The 14,120-nt window shown below is 46.5% G+C and overlaps 1 protein-coding gene and 1 pseudogene across 1 annotated transcript; both read left to right on the forward strand.

The window, feature by feature from the left end:
• The first annotated feature begins 208 nt into the window (after nt 1-208).
• Ccnq (cyclin Q) lies at nt 209-1,400 on the forward strand. Its single transcript, XM_075942313.1, has one exon. The coding sequence runs from the start codon at nt 264-266 to the stop codon at nt 1,014-1,016; it is 753 nt and encodes a 250-aa protein (XP_075798428.1). The 5' UTR covers nt 209-263; the 3' UTR covers nt 1,017-1,400.
• Nucleotides 1,401-8,349: 6,949 nt separating this feature from the next.
• On the forward strand, nt 8,350-8,688 carry LOC142831895 (large ribosomal subunit protein eL31-like; annotated as a pseudogene).
• The last annotated feature ends 5,432 nt before the right edge of the window (nt 8,689-14,120 follow it).

The raw sequence follows: 14,120 nt of genomic DNA on the forward strand, positions 1-14,120 counted from the left end.
GGATTTTCAAGGACAGTGAGAAGAATCCCCTAAATTATAAATGGTATAGTCTCAAATGTCTTAAAAATAGCACTCCCTCGGCTCCAGCAAGAACCTCCTGAGATCGCATCTTTAATCTAGGGAAAAAGCCGGACAGGGTGGGTGTGGCGGCGGGGCGGGACGGGGGCGTGCCGCCAAGCGACCACGCCCCCTCCGCGAGGACCCCCGGAGCCGGCCTCGGCGCGCCAGAGAGCTTCTCCTTCCGGGGCGGCCTGCTGGGCCTCATGGAGGCTGTTCGGCCGGACGGCGGCGAGAGAGGGACGGCGGCGCCGCGAGCTGAGGAGAGGCCGGTGCCCGAGGCGAGGGTGCACTTCCGAGTAACCCGGTTTATCATGGAGGCAGGCGTCAAGCTAGGCATGCAGTCCATCCCCATCGCCACCGCGTGCACCATTTACCATAAGTTCTTCTGCGAGATCAACCTGGACGCTTATGACCTCTACCTGGTCGCCATGTCTTCCATTTACTTGGCCGGGAAAGTGGAGGAGCAACACTTGCGTACTCGTGACATCATCAACGTGTCGCACAGGTACTTTAACCCGGGCAGCGAGCCGTTGGAGCTGGATTCCCGTTTCTGGGAGCTGCGAGACAGCATTGTGCAATGTGAGCTTCTTATGCTACGAGTTCTGCGCTTCCAGGTCTCTTTCCAGCACCCGCACAAGTACCTGCTGCATTACTTGATTTCCCTCAAGAACTGGCTGAATCGTTACAGCTGGCAGCGAACCCCTATCTCTGTTACAGCCTGGGCCCTGCTGCGAGATAGCTACCATGGGGGGCTGTGCCTCCGCTTCCAGGCTCAGCACTTAGCCGTGGCAGTGCTCTACCTGGCCCTACAGGTCTATGGAGTCGAGGTACCTGCAGAGGGTGAGGCCGAGAAGCCTTGGTGGCAAGTGTTTAGTGACGACCTCACCAAGCCGATCATTGATAATATTGTGTCTGATCTCATTCAGATTTATACTATGGATACAGAGATCCCTTAAGGCCCTGGCTGAGGCCTGACCAAAGACCAGGATTATCAGCAGCCTGAGTATGGTGCCACCAAGTTGCTGTGCTGGCAAGGTCTCAGCTGTCATTGTGTTTCCAGCCCTCGTCCAAATAATGCCAAGAGCCTCCATGTGGGCAGGACATATTCAGCTTCCTAGAAGGGGCAGCATTATCAGCTTTTGCCCCTTGAGAAGATGCTGCGTTTGAGTCATGGACCATTGCAATTGAGGTGTGAGGTCACCACTGGAAGGTTACAGAATAGACGGGACTGCACTCTTAGGCGTTTTTAAAAAACCAGATTTGGAGAAATATGAATGTGTAACATGGAATCTTATTTTGTTTAATAAAATTATGCAAATAAAATACGGGAAACCATTAATGCCCAAAAGTCTGCTTGTGGTTTTACTTAGTTACAATAGTGGAGATTCTGGAAATTAATGATCGATGTTAGAGAAATGGTTGATGAAGCACGGTACATCTATAAAATGGAGTATTATTTAACCACTTAAACTTATAAAGGGCTTATAACAGTGTGGGTAAGGGTTCATATTAGGCAGCATAAAAGATAGGATTCAAAAACATAGATGTACTATAATCTCTACAAAAAAAGAAATATACCAAGATAGGCAAGCAAAGTATTGATTAGTTGGGGAGGTTTAAATATTGGGGGGCACAATGATGACTAAGAGGTTCTGTCTTTGTTACAGCTACTCACTGTTTGCCTTCTCCACAGTGCTCCTGGGCCCTGCCCGTGGGTATGGACCTTTATGGTGAAGTCTCCTTATCTTTCTTCACAGATGTCTCTTTAAAAGAACCACCATCATAATTTATTGTCCCCATAAGTTCCCACACAATGGACTTCCTTAAGCAGAAGACAGTTGTGTTAGCTGCCTCCTTTTCCCGGCTGATGGCATTGGGAACAGAGTAAGTGATCTCTTAAAGACCTAGGGGGAAAGGCTGAGCATGGTGAACCAGGAGACTCCTGAGTTCCAGGTCAACCTGAGCTGCAGAGTGAGACCCTATCTCAAAAAACTTAACAAATAGACCGGGTAGTGGTGGCAGTCACTGTTATTCCCAGCACTCCGGAGGCAGAGGCAGGCAGATCTCTCTGAGGCCAGTCTGGTTTACAGAGCAAGTTCCAGGACAGCTAGGGCTACACAGAGAGACCCTGTCTCAACGAAAAGCAAAACGAACAAAACTTAAGGAAAGCGAGGAAAGGAGGTATTGGGAGCAGACCCAGGGCCCCATGAGTCTCTTGAATAGCTATTCATTTATCCCTTCATGCTCACAACAGACTTTCTCCACATCCTTACCACATGTCAGGCACAACTCTGGGCTCTGGAACTCTGAGTAAAATGACAACAGCAGCTTAGTCACTCTAGAAGTGCCTGTTGATCGCATAAGAAAATAGGAAGAGCTTAGGGGTGTAGCTCAGTTAGTAGATTGCTTGCCTAGTATGCATGAGATCTTGGGTTTGATCCCCAGCACTGCATAAACCAGGCATGGTGGTACATGCACCCCTGTAATCCTAGCCATCCAGTGGAGGGGAGGGTCAGAATTTCAACGTCAGTTCAAGGGCATCCTGGACTACAGGAGACTGTCTCAGGAGGAAAGAGGAGAGGGGAACAAAGGAAGAAAAGAGAGAGAAAAGGAGGAAACAGGTCAAAACTCATAATTGAGGTGATATTATGGGCTAGAAAGTGATCTAGAAATCAAGTCACAAGCACCTTGAAATGAAGGAGAGGAGAGCTGGGGAATATGAATTGTCTTTGTTGGTCTGGGCTGGTAGCCTCTGTAATGAACCTTCAGTAGTGTCTGGAGCCCATGGTGGAATGATAGGGATGGTAACGCGAAGGGCTTGTCTTTGAGGTTGGTTCCCAGGCGCTCACAAATGCCCCTAACATCTGGCCCATCAGGTGGTTGGCAAGCTTGCTTCATGTAGAAGCAGCATGCAGCTCGTGTCTCTGACCGCCCTGAGCCACTCTCCAGGGAGTTCCATGCCGCAGTAGGCATCTCACACATGCCTGAGAAAGCATCTGGTCAGTGTGGGTTCTGCTCCTACCCCGGCACTTAGAAGATGGCCTCCAACTTTCTCTCTTTTCTTGACATACAGGGGCTTGGACAGATGGTGACGGCAAAGTCTTGGGTGTCAGCCTTGTTTGGAAAAGCACAGTCTGACTGGAGCTTATGCCTCTGGGGCCAGGCCACTGTGTCCAAGGGCCCTTCAGAGTCCTGACTCAGGGCTGTTCAGGTGGTAGCTCCGAGAGAGAGTGAGCCTGTGGGATAGCAGCAATTTAGCTTCTCACACTCACCTCCTTCTAAGGCAAGGAGGCCCACCTTGTAAAACATCCGAGGTGATCTACAGTCATGGGGATGCAGCTGGGACCCCAGAGACAGCCCAGAAGATGACAAAAGTCAAAGCTCAATGACACCCAAGATGTCACTGATTCCCAGGGCCCAGATTTCCCTGAGGTAAATGACCTGCTTGTCATCGCTGGGAACAATGAGGATGGAGTTAAGAGGAAGGAGGAAAAACAAGCAGCAAATCTCTAGGTAAATCAGGGAGTAGTTAACCTGCCAAGCCCTGGTTTCCAGGACACCCAGAGCCTAAAAGACAAACTCTGTGTCACTTTTTTTTGTCTCCCAGGGCCCAAAGATGTGTTGCTCAAACCCAGAGACCCTGGAATCATTGAAGTGATTTTCAGGCCTCATGCTTTGTGGCTCACCTCCCCGTCAACCTCTCACCCAGTGTGAAGGTGTCCATCCTGCCATGAAGAGCTTAGATCCAACCATACCCCCTGACGCCCTCAGTTCAGTATGGTGATTGTGCACCTCACTTGGGACAGGCAGCTCTGGCTAATGCCAGCTACTTCCTTGTTTGCCAACTGGTTTCCTCACCTGGAAAAGACAAGAGATAATGGCTCCTGCTTTAGAGGATTTTATTTTAATGCATTTACTTATTTGTGTTTGGGGTGGGGGTGGGGGTGTGTGCATGTGTATATACAGAGGCCAAATTGCAGAAATCAATTCTCTCCTTCCACCATGTAGGTCCCAGGGATCAAACTCAGGTCCTCAGGTTTGGTGCCACCTCCCTGGCCCCTTTGGAGGGTTATTGTAAAGGTTATTTAACATAAGCCATATAAAGCACCATTTCACAAAATGTTTCTGTCAAAGAAACCAGTGACGATAAGGGGGCAGGGAGGCTGTTAAATCTGTGAATTCCAGGGCTCTGCCTAAGCCCAGTGTAAGCAATTCCCTGGAAGGGGTTCATAAGCTGTATTGTTTGTTTATTGATTTGTTTAATGGACACCCCAGGTAGTTTTTATGATTTCTTGGTAAGTGCTTAGTAAACGGCACTTTGCAGAGTTGTAATTTACAGTCTCAAAATCTGTAGTTAGTTTAACAAAGATGTCACCATTTCCTTTAAGAACAAGAGATAAGTACAATACTTTACATTTGGATAATTAAAAGGACATTTTGAGATTTTAAAACTTTAAAAAATACTTTTTTATTTAATGTGTCTGAGTTTTGTGCCTACATGTAACTCTGGTGCCCATAGAGGTCGAAAGAGGATGTAGAAACCCTGGAACTAGAGTTAACAGATGATTGTGGATCACCAATGTGGACGCTAGGAACCTGGGTTCTTCTGCAAGAGCAAGAAGCCCTCTTAACCACAGAGCTCTCTCGCTCTCTCTGGCCCTGCGATTTCTCTTAAAGCAACAGTTATCCCCAAATGTGAATTACGTTTCTAAGTTTAGATGTAGTAAATGAGGTATATGCTTTCACTGAACACTTTCCTGGGGCCTGGGGATGTAGTTCAGCCCTACGTTCAGTTGCTAGCACTGTATTAACTAGGTGTGATGGCACACGGGTGTGATAGTGCACACCTGTAATCCCAGCCCCCAAGAAGTGGAAATAGCCTGGGCTAATGATGCACTGTCACAGAAATAGACAGACAGACACATCAGTACTTTTCCTTCTACTGACTGCTGCTTTAAAAACTGTAGGAACTGATCTGGGTGGTGGTGGTGCACGCCTTTAATACCAGCACTCAGTGAGGCAGAGGCAGGTGGATCTCTGTGAGTTCGAGGCCAGTCTGGTCTACAAGAGCTAGTTCCAAGACAACTAGAGTTGTTACACAGAGAAACCCTGTCTCGGGTGGGGGTTGGGGGACTTGGGGGAGAGGGGGAACCACTTTAGGGACAGATCATATGCTAATGCCACTATCGTGAGGTCCATCTCTGAAAGGGACCTCTGTAAGGACTTGTGTACTTTATTTCAGCTTCAGAAATTGTGTTGGGGTTAAACTGAGAAGTGTGGATTCTTTAGAGATGCAGCAGAATCAGATGCATCACCCTTGAAAACCTCGGTTCTTAGTAGTAATTTTTTTTTTGTTTTTTGAGACAGGGTTTCTCTGTAGCTTCGGAGCCTGTCCTGGAACTAGCTCTCGTAGACCAGGCTGGCCTTGAACTCACAGAGATCCACCTGCCTCTGCCTACCGAGTGCTGGGATTAAAGGTATGTGCCACCACCGCCCAGCCCTTATTAGTAATTTTCGTTTTGCTTTGTTGTTTTTCAAGACAGGATTTCTCTGTATAACAGCTATAACTGTCCTAGATCAGGCTGTCAGACTGGCCTCAAACTCACAGAGATCTGCATGCTTCTGCCTCTCAAGTGATGTGATTAAAGGTGTGGGCCACCATACCCTGTTTCAATAATCTTATTCACCTTAAAGACTTATTTAAAAAATTATTTTTTTGAGACAAAGTCTTTCAACATAGCCCTGGCTGTCCTGGAACTCACTATGTAGACCAGGCTGGCCTCAAAGTCCACAAAGATCCAGCTGCCTCTGTTTCCTGTGTACTGGAACTAAAGGCATTTGCAACCATTCCTGGGACCTTTTAAAATCTCTCTCTCTCTTTTAAATTAATTGATTTACTTTGTGTATATGAATATTTCATTTGTACAGTGTATGTGCTTGTTGGGCCCCTGGAACTGCGTTGTGAACCAGATGGTCGTGAGCCATTATGTAGGTGCTGGGAATCAAACCCAGGCCCTTTGCAAGAGCAACAAGAGCTCTTAACCACTGAGCCATCTCTCCAGCTCCCAACAAGTGCTTTTTTTTTTTTTTTGAAACAGAATGTTTCTATATAGCCCTGGCTATCCTGGAACTCACTCTGCAGACAAGGCTGGCTTAAACTCAGAGGTCTGCCTGCCTCTGCCTTCTGAAAGGTATGAACCACCACACCCAGCTTTTAAAATCTTTCTACTTACCTGTGGCCAATTACGCCTGCCCTTTATGATCATGAATTTTTATGATTTCTACAAAACTTCTATATCATTTCTGAAGTGTCACTTTTTGTCTGATATTATCTGATTTTCCAACTCATTAGACGGATACATTGTCCTCAGTGTGAAATTGCTGACATCCATGAGGTGTGACTCCACCCTCCTGAGTTTTGCTCCTGTGTGAATTCTCTGGAGAACCATGAGTCATGACTTATAAATGAGAACGTTGGTCTATTTTCATTCCCTGACTTCTTGGAATAAGCCGTCTGTAAGAGTGCCTTTGTGTCAACTGGGGCTTGAGCTGTATAGTCTCACTCAGCAGCTCATATATCAAAAAGGAACGAGCTATCTTTGAAAGCTTTCTTCATGTTCAGTAAGCGATGGGGCTTTTGCAGACAAACTCTCTGTGGTTCCAATTCCATTTGGAGGTCTTTGGAACACTCATTGGTCTTTTATTTTGAAGAGAGGGCCACCACATTTGTTTCCACAGTCCTGCCTTGGAGGACTTTGCTGGCTTCTCGTACTCACCTGGATCTCATGACAAACATCTAGGCAGACCCTCAACTTGGCCCTCTGCCAGGAATAATGACAAAATCAATCTTCCATGTGTATTCACTTACATCACCACATGCATCTTCATGCATTCTGTAGAAAGCCTCGCCTGTGTTATCGCATGCATCTTGAAAAATAACCCCATCAAAGGAGATATGACTACAACGCGGATATTATCCAGAAAGTAAAACAAGTCGTTCAAGAGCCCAGATGCCTGGATTCTAATAGCAGCTTCCGGTCTTAGGGTGGCTGCCTGATCCCATCTCGAGTCTCATCCTGTCCCTTGTAACCTGCTAGGAGCTCCAGTCTCACAAAGGGAGGTCCACAGCCTCTATCACTTTCAGCCCATGCGTGTCACCAAGAACTTGCTCAGGCCAGCTGGCCTTGTGTGACAGAGAGGCTTTATTCTGCAGTCCCATGTTCCTCCACTGCCTTCTCCTAGCAATGAGGTCATCACAGAGGTCCTTCCCTCTCTCTAGGCACTCTCCTCCAACTCTGGTAGACCCTCAGTGGTCCATCCGCCCAGTTCGAATCATCGCCAGGCTGACTGGATCCTTGGAGTAGGCCAAAGGAAGCAAGGGATGCTAAAAATCCACACGGCAAAGATGCTGTGTTAGCTACGTCTATGTAAGAAATTACCCCGAGGTTTAGCTGTTTAAAACAGAAAAGGGTGAGACAGCTCGGTTGGAAGAGTTTGCTGTGCAAACCAGGGGATCTGAGTTTTATCCCTGGTATTCAGACAATTGTGGAAGAAGAGAACCGACTTCACAAAGTTGTCCTCTAAATGCCACACATGAGCTTGTGGCATGCACATAACACACACGCATGTGCACACACACACACATAAATAGTAACAATAATACAAATAATAATACTAAATAAATACCTTCATCCATGAACTTGAGGTATCAGATTTCCTCTTGTGTGGCCTCTGAGCTTCACAAGGACAATATATTCCATTAATCTCTGAAAACTATATTTATCTTCTGCATGACCTTAAAGGCCATGACAAAAGAAGGAAGTGTCCTTGAAGAAGTAATGGAAATACCAAAGAGAACATTTGTAGTCAGTGAAGCAGAGGGTCTGCAGCATGATTGGTAGATCATGGCCTAAGACCAGCACTTCTTAAACGGTTTATACTGAGGGTCTTTTTTTTCCCCAGGAAATATCACCCCAGGTACGTAGTTATGTAAGTTTACAGAGGCAGGGTAGGGAAATTATTCCATTGGTAAAGTGCTCACTATTCAAGCATGAGGTCCTGAGTTCCAGATCCAGCAGACCCAGCACTGGCATAAAAAGCCAGGCATGTCCATGGTACCTGTGATCTCAGCACTGGGGGAAGAGAAATTACTAGCTGGACAGTCTAGCTGAATCATTAAGCATCAACTTCAGGGACAGATTCTGTCTCAAAAAATAAGGCAGATAATACAACACGGCTTTCCTTTCCACAATCCCTCACACTGGTCCCTTCCCATTTGGGTCTGGCAGAATGGCTTCCACAGAGAGGGGTGGCAAGAAGAAAAAGAGCTGTTCTGCCATCGACAAGATGGTGACCGGAGACTACGGCACCGCCATTCACAAGCACATCCGTGGAGTGGGCTTCAATCGTGTTCTCCTCGGGAAGTCAAAGAAAGCCGGAAATTGGCCATGAAGGAGATGGGGACTCCAGATGTATGCATCGATACCAGTCTCAATAAAGCCATCTGGGGCAAAGGGATAGGGAATGTAGAAAACACAAAGGGGAGGAGGACTCACCTAACAAGCTCTACATATTGGTGACATTTGTGCCCATCACCACATTTAGTCAGTCAATGTGGATGAGAACTAACCTGCTGAATGTCAAATAAAATTGCAGAACTGCCTTCCAAACAAACAAACAAATAAGGCGGGGAGTGACTAGAGAAGATACCTGACACTGACTTTCCACCTCCCCTTCCCCACACGAGCATGAGCACACATACCAGCAATATATAAATGGACAAAGCATTTGCTGAAACTAATCATAAAGAAATCTATTCTAAAACAATTCCTTGGCATTCACATAATTTAAGCCCTTATTAAAGATGAACAATACTAACTAATGCCACGAATGTGCTTGTTTATGTCTACACCAGCGCTACATCTTGGCTGAGTATTTGATGCTGCAGGGCACAGCATCTTCGATACATTTCAGAGTTGATTGATACTTTGATTTTATCATTGTCAATGCTGAGAACACTACTCTGCAAAAACCCACAGCACAAAATGGCAAAAACATTGCTTAGGGCCATTTCAGAAATTGTTGAGAAGTCTGTCCTTGATTGTAATTCCAAACCCGTTTAACAATTTTTTAAAATGAAACTCAAGTCAGCAATTCAAGTAGCAATCTAAAAAGCTCTTTACATTTATTGTGTATGTGTGTGTGTAGAGATCAGAGTGTGTGTGTATGTGTGTCTATGTGTACATGTAGAGGTCAGTGTGTGTATGTGTGTGCACATGTAGAAGTCAGAGTGTGTGTACATGTAGAGTCAGTGTGTGTATGTGTGTGTGCATGCAGAAGTCAGAGTGTGTGTACATGTAGAGTCAGTATGTGTGTGTGTATGTGCATGCAGAAGTCAGAGTGTGTGTACATGTAGAGTCAGGATGTGTATGTGTATGTGCATGCAGAAGTCAGAGTGTGTGTACATGTAGAGTCGGGATGTGTATGTGTATGTGCATGCAGAAGTCAGAGTGTGTGTACATGTAGAGTCAGTATGTGTGTGTGTATGTGCATGCAGAAGTCAGAGTGTGTGTGTGCATGTAGAGTCAGGATGTGTATGTGTATGTGCATGCAGAAGTCAGAGTGTGTGTACATGTAGAGACAGGATGTGTACGTGTATGTGTATGCAGAAGTCAGAGTGTGTGTACATGTAGAGTCAGTATGTGTGTGTGTGTATGTGTGTGTGCATGTAGAAGTCAGAGTGTGTGTGTGCATGTAGAGTCAGTGTGTGTACGTGTGTGTGCATGTGTGTGTGTGTGCATGTAGAAGTCAGAGTGTGTGTGTGCATGTAGAGTCAGTGTGTGTACGTGTGTGTGCATGTGTGTGTGTGTGTGCACGCACATGCATGTAGAGGTCAGAGGACAATCTCCAGGAGCTGGTCTTTTCCTTTCACCGTGTGGTTCTCAGCGACTGAACTCATACTGTCATGCTTGGCAGGAAGTACCATTACCCGTTGAACCATTTCATCAGTCCACAAGCAACAGCTTTTTGTTACTGTTGTTTGCTTTTGCTTTTTCTTTTTAAAAGATTTAATTATTTATTTTGTATGCAGCGTTCTGCCTGTGTGTATGCCTGCACTGCAGGCCAGAGGACACCAGAATGCATTTTAGATAGTTGTGAGCCACCATATGGTTGCTGGGAATAGAACCCAGGTCCTCTGGAGGAGTAGCCAGTGCTCTTAACCACTGAACCATCTCTCTAGCCCCTTGTTTTGTTTTGTTTTTCTAGGCAAAGTTTCTCTGTGTAACAGCTCTGGCTATCTTAGAACTCTCTTTGTAGATCAGGCTGACCTCAAACTCACTGAGATCCACGTGCCTCTGCCTCCCAAGTGCTGGGATTGAAGGCCATGTGCCACCACTGCCCAGGTACCTGGCAACAAATTTTAAACCATATATTCTCACACAATTCAATCTAAAGATATACTAACTTGATGTTTACATGCTGCGGAATGATGGAAGGAAAACTCTTTCTGTAATTAAACCTTCCTATTTCTGTAAAAGCAGAAAGTCTCATATATACAATAAAAACTACGATTCCCAGCATCCACTAGTCTCAGAGCAGAGCTTTTGAGTCAGGGCTCTTGAGCGTAATATGGGATGAGGCACATGCAGTACAAAGCGCAGGTGCTCCGCATCCAGAACCAAGGCTGCAGGGAAGGTGTGCAATGGAACACGAGTGGGCACGGCCAGAACAAGGCTGCAGGGAAGGTGTGCAATGGAACACGAGTGGGCACGGCCAGAACAAGGCTGCAGGGAAGTCATGCAACAAAACACCAGTGAGCCCGGCCAGAAATGCCTCAGCTTCATCACAGGTTCAAATTCTGAATTAAATTTTGGTGGTTGTATATTCACTTTTACTGTTGCCAGGTTTTGACCCCATATTCAGTCATGTTACCCCATATGGAGAGACCTATGGTTTAAGAAGCTGGATTGTAGACAATCTGCACTACCTGTTGCACTTGTGCAAATTTAGATGCTCAGGCTTCCCTGGGGTCTTACTCGATCAGATCCTGAGAGAAAGAGGCGGGAGAACAGGGAAGCTGACCAGTGTGCAAGACCTGTGCGCGATGACATTCCAGCCAAACAGGGTGTTAGCCGGAGCACACAGATGGAGTGAGATGCAGGCCAGGCTTTGAAACTACCAAAGGTCAAAGGAGAGATGCTGAAGGTCGCCTTTGAATTCTCCGAAGCAGAACTGAGAGCAAGTGGCAATGTCTAAGGATCAGGAAGGTCATAGATTGTTCCATCTGTGAAGGCAGGACAGGAAGGATGCCTGGACAAGCGCCTCTAGGAAAAAGGCGCTTCTTGCTGTGGTGGGTGGGTCCCTCCTGGGTGGTCAGCCTCCCTGGAAAGTTTTTCTTTAGCTGTCTGCACATCCAGGAGAGATGCTGCCCTGACGTGCTGTCTCCCCTGCCGTCACCTTCCATGACTCTAGTTCAGATTTGCTGAGATTGACAGAGCTGCCAGAGGAGCCAACCCGGCTGTCTGGTGTGCACAGTTAAAAATAATCTTTAGAGTTTGCTACGCTGGCTTCTGAATATCGGTGGCTCTAATTGATGGGCAATCTTCTTGCTGTTAGATGAATTTAAAAACTACTGCTTCCTCAAAGCACGGTCGTCCCGGCTGAGGTCTGCCACGCCTCCCTGGGTTGTCCTCTTTACCTACTGACCCCAACCCACTCAGCCTGCCCCCACCAGAGGCCACACCAGTGCTCTGATCCCCCGGAGTCTGAGGTTTCCCCTGTTTAAGAGACACTCTGAAAGTCAGCTTCGAGCACAGGGGGCTCCTCATAGCTTATTTTCATTTTCAAGAAGATCTCTCTGCTTCAGCCACCTCGGGGGGCAGGTACAACAAAATGACAGAAATGAAAACACTGAGCCACATTAAAATGCTCTGCCAGCAACCGCCAAATCCTGAGCCTTTGGAGACTAAGCTGCCGGCAAATGCAGCTGTCCCTTCGCTAGCAGCAGGGATTGTGGGCTCAGATTGACGGCTTTGGGTTTAAGCCCAGGAGTTTAATGATAATGAAGACGGTGGTGGTGATAATTATCATAATAATAGCTAACCTTATTGAGGGCTTTCTGTGTGCCAGACACCGCATGATACATACAATGTGTTTATTTCTCTGATTCTCTGTATAATATCTGCGTTCAGATAGTGAGAATCTCATTGGATTCTTACTGTATTTCTGCCAAAGATAACTTTGGTAGACTATCATTGCCCCATCTTACAGAAAGGGAAGCTGAGGCTTGGAGAGTGTCAATGACTTGACAAATGAATTTTGGAGCTAGGACACTCGTGGTTTATTCTCAACCATCACTCGAATCTTTTGGAGAGATATGTAGGGAAATATTGAAGAAATAATCAATTCCTATGCTTTCAACCTATCTCTGGACTCGGGTTCTAGTTCTGTGACCTGTTTCTTTCTCTGAAATAACACCTCAAATGTGTCCTTTGCCCTTGCCATTCACCTTCGGATGTGAACTACAGACTCAAGTTTCCTTAAAAGGGAGAAATGTACTGAAACGATACATGTTGTATTAATGTTAATAACAATTTTAATGTTCAGTTGCATCCTACATCCCAGCTCAAACCAGCTTACTGGACCTAGTTTGTTTTGTGGTACCAGGAACCAACGCAGGGCCTCTTTCACTCCATGACATCCTATGGTTTTTGTTGTTTGGCTTTGTTGTGTGCATGTGTTATTTACTATTAGTATGTGTGCATAGGGGGGTGCCACGGCGTACACATAGAGGTCAGAGGACAACTTTGTGGAGTCAGATCTGTCCTTCTGCATTTACATGGTGTGCAGGCTAGTTTTGTGTCAACTTGACACAAGCTGGAGTCATTTGGGAGGAGGGAACATTAGTTGAGAAAGTGCCCCTACCAGACTGACCTGTGGGCAAGCCCGTGGTTCATTTTCTTGATTGATGACTGATGTGGGAGGGCCCGGTTGGCTGTGGGTGGTGCCACCCCTGGGCTGGCAGTTCTGGGTTTTATAAGAAAGGCTGAACAAACCATGAGGAACAAGCCAGTCAGCAGCATCCCTCCACGGTCTCTGCATCAGCTCCTGCCTCCAGGTTCCTGCTCTATTTGAGCTCCTGTCCTGACTTCCCTCAGTGATGGTCTGTGGTGCGAAATTATAAGCTTTAACAAAGCCTTTCCTCCCTAAGTTGCTTTGCTTCAGTTTTATCACAGCAATAAAACCCTAAGACATGTGGTTCCAGGATGTGAACGCATGTATAAGGCTAAGAAGCAGGGCCTATGCCTGCGGAGCCATGTCCTGGGCGGCTTTCCATTGCTGTGATAAACACCATAGCCCTTGGGGAGGAAAGGCTTTTTTCCCCCCTCTCCTTCAGTTTACAGGTTAAAGTCCATCAACAGCAGAGACCAGAACAGGACACTGCTCACTGACTTCCTAGCCTTGCCTTGCACAGTCTGCTTTCTTGACACCTCAGGACCACTTGCTCAGGGGTGGCACTGCCCACAGTGGGCCCTCCAACATCAATCATCAAGCAAGAAAATGCCCCCACAAATATGCCCATGGGCCAGTCTGATGGAGGCAATTCCTCAGCTGAGGCTCTTGTTGCAGAGCTGACTCCGGCTCCTGTCAAACTGACAAAGAACAAAGAAACTGAACCAGCACAGCCATCTCGCTGGCCTTGTTTTTTATTTTTTTACTTTTTGAGTGTCTCACTGTGTAGCCCGGGCTGTCCTGGATGCATCCCCTGCCTTTTTTGTTTTGTTTTGTTTTTCGAGACAGGGTTTCTCTGTAGCTCTTCCTGGAAGCTGCTCACTCATTCTTAGGGATCCGGGAGAAGTCTTTTCTCCCCCACAACAAAGCTTTTCCTGGAATCTAAGGAGTTAGGTGACCACTCCTTTCATAGCATGTGGGCTTTTTATAGTCACCCTTGCCTAACTATATTAAAATTCTTATCCTGTCTGTCTCCTTCCATTAGACTGGAGCATCTTGAGGAGAGGAGCCAAGTCCTACCTATTTCTGGAACTCTTACACCTAGAACA

The sequence above is a fragment of the Microtus pennsylvanicus genome, chromosome 11 (genome assembly GCF_037038515.1).
Source record: "Microtus pennsylvanicus isolate mMicPen1 chromosome 11, mMicPen1.hap1, whole genome shotgun sequence".
NCBI classification, from domain to species: domain Eukaryota; kingdom Metazoa; phylum Chordata; class Mammalia; order Rodentia; family Cricetidae; genus Microtus; species Microtus pennsylvanicus.

Bases quoted from the DNA above. Each gene is read 5' to 3' on its own strand.
- Ccnq (XM_075942313.1), top strand. From the start codon at position 264: ATGGAGGCTGTTCGGCCGGACGGCGGCGAGAGAGGGACGGCGGCGCCG.